At 54.5% G+C, this 6,000-nt stretch overlaps 1 protein-coding gene across 1 annotated transcript in view; it reads left to right on the top strand.

Annotated features, from left to right (window-relative positions):
- The first annotated feature begins 3,858 nt into the window (after positions 1-3,858).
- TOX2 (TOX high mobility group box family member 2) overlaps positions 3,859-6,000 on the top strand; it is a 130,471-nt gene continuing 128,329 nt past the window's right edge. The window contains exon 1 of the mRNA XM_004272868.3: positions 3,859-3,997. Within this exon, the coding sequence (XP_004272916.1) occupies positions 3,899-3,997 (99 nt within the window). The 5' untranslated portion in view covers positions 3,859-3,898. The remainder of the gene's footprint in view (positions 3,998-6,000) is intronic.

Below are 6,000 nucleotides of genomic sequence, written 5' to 3'. Positions count from 1 at the left end.
GAAGTACATTTCTACCATGCGTCCATAAGGGAATGATTCAAACTAGCCAATCCTACATTTGTTTATGCTGCTTTGCCTGTTCCTTTACATGGAACCCACAATAAATGTTCTTGCCTACAATTATTCCCTCTCCCCGTGCCTCCTAACTGACCCTGGTGCTTCCCCATGTGGCCCCTACGGCATGGCACGCCTCTCCTCTTGGGAACTGTGAGTAACAAACTATCTTTCCAATGGCAATTGTTTCCTGATCCATTTTCCTTACCAGAGCTAAATAATAATAAAGTATGTTACAACACATCCGTATTCTGATATCTCAGCTATTTATGATATCAGACACTGAGAACTGGAAGATGCATAAGCAGGTACTCTGGGTCCCCAGACTGGATTACTGCAGGCAGGGCATGACCAAGCTGGCTTGAACCAGCTGGGAGACTCCCCTCTCCCAGATTGCACCTGATGTCAAGAGGAAGAGAAACCCCACTCCTGTCCTGAGAACAAAAAATGAGGCTGAGGTGTTCCTTTGAGGGAAATGAGTCATCAACTTCCTATCTGATCAATTCCCACAAAAAAGGGCAAGCCCAAGCTTTGGGGTCTGCGTGGCTTCCTTGCTGGGAGCCACTACCAGAATTCCCAGAGATCTCTTTGGTGCTGACCTCCCCTCAGGGAAGGGAGTGGACATAGGTGACTGACAGGGTTGGTGTTTGCTGCTGCTGGCAGACCCCAGGGAAGCCAAATTGCTTCCTGAAGTTGACCCACTGCACATGGACCTCCATACTCTGGTGGCTGTTCTGCAGCCCTGGCCAGAGCTAGTGAGACCAAGACTGTGGAAATATGGGCTGTGGGAAGTGCTCCAGGTGGGATTCTGGACTTAGGTACTGCTGATTAGTCCTGATATTAACACTGTGATGTTGAAGATTCCTTCCTGGGCTTCATACTTCTTGTCTGTAAAATGGCCACAGCAGTCTTATTTCTTGACTCAGAGGATTGCTATAAAGATTGACCTCCTCAACCCACAACAGAGGTATCTACAAAAAACAAAATGAAATTAAACAAAAAAGCAAGCAAAAAACTACAGCAGGCACTATAATAAATGGTGAAATATTGATAGCTTTCCTTCTGAGATCAGGAATGAGACAAGGATGCCTGCTATTATTACTTCTTTCCAACATGTACTGGCAATACTAGCCGGTGCAACAAGGTAAGAAAAAGAAATAAAATGTTTAAGGATTGAAAAGGAAAAACTAAAACTCTCATTTTTACAGATGAAATAGAATATGGTATATTTTTTTAAAGTCAAACAATCTACAGATAAATTGTTAGAATAAGTGAGTTTGGCAGTGTTGCTGGATACAAGGGCATTATACAAAAATTTACTTCTATATGTAATATGTTCCAGATCTATATTGCCGAGTAACAAACCATTCCAAAACTTCATGGGTTAAAATAACAATAATCGTCTATTATCTCTCATGGTTTCTGTGTGTTTTGGATTCAGGAAGCACTCAGCTGGATGTTTCAGAGTTTTTCATGTGGTTGCAGTCAGGTAGTAGATGGAGCTGGAACAGCAGGGGACTGGCTAGGCATTTTCCTCTCTTTTCTTTAGTTTCAAGGTCTCTGCATATGGATTCTCTGTGTGGGTTACTTTAGACTTCTTCAAAGCACAGCAGCTGAGGTTGTCTTACACAGTGGCTTAGGGTTCCAGAGACAAATGTCCCAAAAGAGGGAGCCAGACAAAAGATGGATCAACTTTCATCACCTAGACTCAGAAGCCACACAGCATCACTTCTGCTACATTCTATTTGTTAAAACCCAGTCACCAAGACCAACCCTTTTTAAGGGTTAGACTCCACCCCTTTGGAGGATGTCAAAGAATTTGCTGACTTATTTTAAAACTACCACACTGTACTGGCAACAAACAGATAATTAAAATATATATATATAAAGGAACCATTGACAATAGCGTCAAAAACATAAAATACCCAGGACTAAAAGTAATAAAAGATGTGCGAATTCTCTACATAGGAAACTACGAAACATTGCTGAGATGATTTTTTAAAAAAAACTAAATAAATGAAGGGACATACCATGTTTATGGATAGGAAGACAATGTTGACAATGTCAGTTTTACCCAAATTGATCCAAAGATTCAAGGTGCAAATGCAAATGTCAAGAACAGTCAAGGCACTCCTGAAGATAAAAGTGGGTAGATTCATGCTATGGGACATTAAGACTTATTATAAAACTATAGAAATTCAGACTGATAATGGCACAATGAGAGACAAATAGGCTAATGGAACAGACTAGAAAATTCAGAAACTGTCCAATGCACACATGGACTCCCTGATTTATGACAAAATTAACACTGCAGAGAAGTGGGAGGAAAGGTGGTCTTTTCAATAAATACTGCTGGGTCAGTTGGATGTCCAGATGGAAAAAAGGAGAGAGGCCAGTGGGAAATTCCTTCTAATGAGATATGGCAATGAATTCCAGAAAAAAATGACTGCTGAAATTTATTTAGAAGTCCTTTCCTTTCTGAGCTGTAATTTCCTTCTGTTGTTCCCAAACCTTTAGTGAAAGCCTGTTTCCCACACCTGTCTTGTATTAGGGGATCTTTATGGTCACAAATAGTGGTCCTAGCTTGAAGCCAGGACCAGCAAAGCCCAAATTGCAGTTGGGAGCTAAGTTCTAAGCTGGTTCTTGGGTGGGCAAGGGGCTCACTCCCTTTTTTCCAGATAGCATCTCATGTCCTGCTGCCACCCAAGAATCCCATTCTAATTCACTTCTGCCTCCTGGCCTTGCGCCCTTCCCAGCAAGGCATCCTCAGTGTGCCAGAGTCAGGAAGGCAGAGGGCAGTGGTGGCCCAGTCAGTGGGAGGTGAGGGAGTAGAGACTGTTAGAGTAGACAGTTCTTAGATGGGAAGGGGAGGAGCAACAGACCAGCTGCCAGCAGGTGATGTGAGGAGTTAGGGGGCTTTTTTTATGTGTGTGTGTGTGTGTGTGTGTGTGTGTGTGTGGCGGGGGAGACTGTTTCAGTCACCTCTCCGTCCCACCATGGGAGCCATCTCATTTCCATTCTTCTCTCACTCCAGAAGACCGTGGTGGTGGTGGTGGTCGTGGTGATGGGGGTGGCAGATTCTGGACTCTTCCCCAGAACTTCACTTTCTAGGCTATTTCTACGGCCCTCTCTCTGTCATTAAAGGGAGAAGGATCCTTCTGCCTTCTCCGGGTGGTTTCAGTCCCAGATCCTCTGGGGGCAGCGGAGCCCACTCCATTACCGACGCCACAAGTCCTTACCTCAGTTTCCTCATATGTAAAGTGAGAATTTAAGCAGCAATCCTCCAGGGCCACTCTCGCAGTGACTCAGATCAGTGGGACACGGAGGGAGAACATCCTAACGTCAGCCTCGGGCTCTAGGCCGCAGCCCCGGGGTAAGGCTGCACCCATCTCCGAAAGTGTGCCTTCCCTTCCGCCACATTTAGGGCTCAGCGACGCCCTAAATATCTAGGGCGGGGAGTGTCCCACTTCTGGGGAGGGGTGTCTTACAGGCTTCTCCCTCCCTTCACCCTTGGTGGCGGAAGGCGGGACGGGAAAGGGCCGTCTGTACCGGCGCGCAACCCTCCGGAACCCCCGGGGGCGGAGAGCCAGGCGGGGGACCCGGCGTCTGCCTGGCCCGCGGGAGGAACCTCCTCACCCGGGTCCGGGCCCCAGGCCCTCCGCGGCGCCCGAGGCCGGAACAATAGCGCGCGCTGGCGGGCGGGGGCGGGGCGCTCCGCCGGGCGCCGCCCCCGGCCCGCCCCCCGCGCTCCCACACTAGCTCGCACACTGGCTCGCACACTGGCTCCCACCCGCCGCCCGCCCAGGCACTACCCGCGGGAGCCGCCGCCGCCGCCGCGCCCGCCATGGACGTCCGCCTGTACCCCTCGGCGCCCGCCGTGGGCGCGCGGCCCGGGGCCGAGCCGGCCAGCCTGGCGCCCCTGGACTATTACCACTGCGGCAAGGTAGGCGGGGGCGGGGTGGGGGCCCGGGAGGGCGGGGCCTGCCCGCGCCTTCGGACCCAGAGCCGAGCCAGAGCGCCCCGGGCTGGAGCGCGGGCAGCAGTACCGCGGCGGCTCGGGACGCGGGCGCTCTCGGGGACACACGCGGGGAGATGCCGGCGGTGCCGACGCGCGGGGACACGCACCCATCAGCCCCGCCGACGGGCACATGCCACTCACGCCGATCCCTTGGCGGTGACACTCACGCCCAGAGTTGTTGGGATCACAGGCAGAAGTCACCCCGACAGTCACTCACACGATGTCACAGTGACACACACTCACCCACGTCCCCCTGACAGCCTCGCATGCATTCACAAGCCGACACACAGTGACCCACTGTCACACACACAGCCATCCTGCTTACACTCCCGTCCCACACAAGTCACCCTGACAGTCATTTATTTCTACACAGCCACACGCAGTCACTCGCCCACCTGCGCTGCCACAACGCCACATGCAAGCCACCCGGTCCCACACTACGACGCCACACACCGCGTTCCATGCCCCCATCCGCCGTCACACGCAGTCACAACTGGGGACAGGCACACAAAGAAGTCGCTCCGACAGTCACTCGCTCACGCTCCCAGTGACTCAGACAGTCGCACGCTGTCACCCATAGCCACCCCATGGACGGGGAACCTCAGGCACCCTAATCGCCCTGACAGCCACACAGTCACACGCGGTCACACCCGGGGGCAGCCGCGGCCACCACATCGCCCCTCCCCCACCTCGGCCGTCCACACTCGCGCGTGGGCGTTTTAACTTTTCGGTGCCGCAGCGCACTAATTGGGCCGTTTGGTAATCGGTTGTCATCGCCCGGCGGGGCCTCGGATTGCGAGCTGGCCATAGCCCAGCGAGGCCTGTCCCCTCCCGGGAGCGAGGCCTGTCCCCTCCCGGCTGGGGCTGCGGTGAGGGATACCCCTTCTTTCCCGAGATCGCCGCCTCCACCCGCAGCCAGGTCCTAGCCCTGCTGCTTCGGGCGCGATGCGAGCTCGCGCGCCTGGAAGCCCGGACGGGCGGCGACCGACCCCGCTCCCCGCGCCGAGCCCAGCCCGGGACGCTGAGGTGCAGCGGCGCAGTGCGCGTCTCCTCCCTCGCCCGGGAGGGAACTTTCGAACTTAGTTAGGAAGCCGGACGGTCCGTGCGTCCGCGGGTCTGTGCGTTGGTCCGGGGCCGGCCGGAGCCGAGCGCGGCTTTTCGTCACTCGGAGCCCGGATTGAACGGCGCGCGTGGGTTTCCCCGCGGCCCTGGCGCAGACGCGCGGGCTCCATGGCACTGTGTGGTGAGTGCGCGTCGGGTGGCTGGGTCGGCGGCCCTCCGGGGCCTTAACCCCATCCCACGGGCTTTTCGTCAAGCTTCTTGCTGTGGGGATGCTGCGGGGAGGGGGCGTCCCCGCGCGGAACCTGGGGCCGCCCAGGCTGAGTGCGTCCTCAGGCCTTGAGGAGCGGCTTCTGGACTCTGGGGGCAGAGCCCTGCGCAGTTCGTCTGGGGCTTGGGGTGGGGTCCGGGGCCCTCAGGGCCGGGGGCGGCGTGGGCCGGGGGCAGGCGGCAAGTGAGGTCTCTCAGAGGATGGGGCGATTATCTTTTGTCCGGTGACGGGCAAAGTTAGAAGCCGAAGAGGGGGATGGTGTCTTCAAGAGAAGGCCGGTTCTCGGGCTGCTTCCATCTGACGGTGGAAGAATTGATTAGAAGTAGCAAGTGGAGTCTTTAGGAAGGAGAAGACGGTTGGGTTTGGGGCAGCTCGTCTATCTTCTGCCCTTGGCTTTGTTATTTTTTAAAATGTGAAGTTGGCAAGGTTCCAACTCCTGGTTTGGGGGCCGGGGTGAGATTGGGGATTTGGGCCTCAGAGTCTGGTTGCATGGGTGCCCCTCGCCTGCAGTGCTCCTTTTGGGGGTGGTGTTTCTGTAAACCCCATCAGAGTGGGGTGGTCTCATAAGGGGGCCTTTGGGAGGTGGAACTCAGCCGAG

The sequence above is a fragment of the Orcinus orca genome, chromosome 16 (genome assembly GCF_937001465.1).
Source record: "Orcinus orca chromosome 16, mOrcOrc1.1, whole genome shotgun sequence".
NCBI lineage: Eukaryota > Metazoa > Chordata > Mammalia > Artiodactyla > Delphinidae > Orcinus > Orcinus orca.
This window is presented reverse-complemented; position numbering and strand designations above follow the sequence as displayed.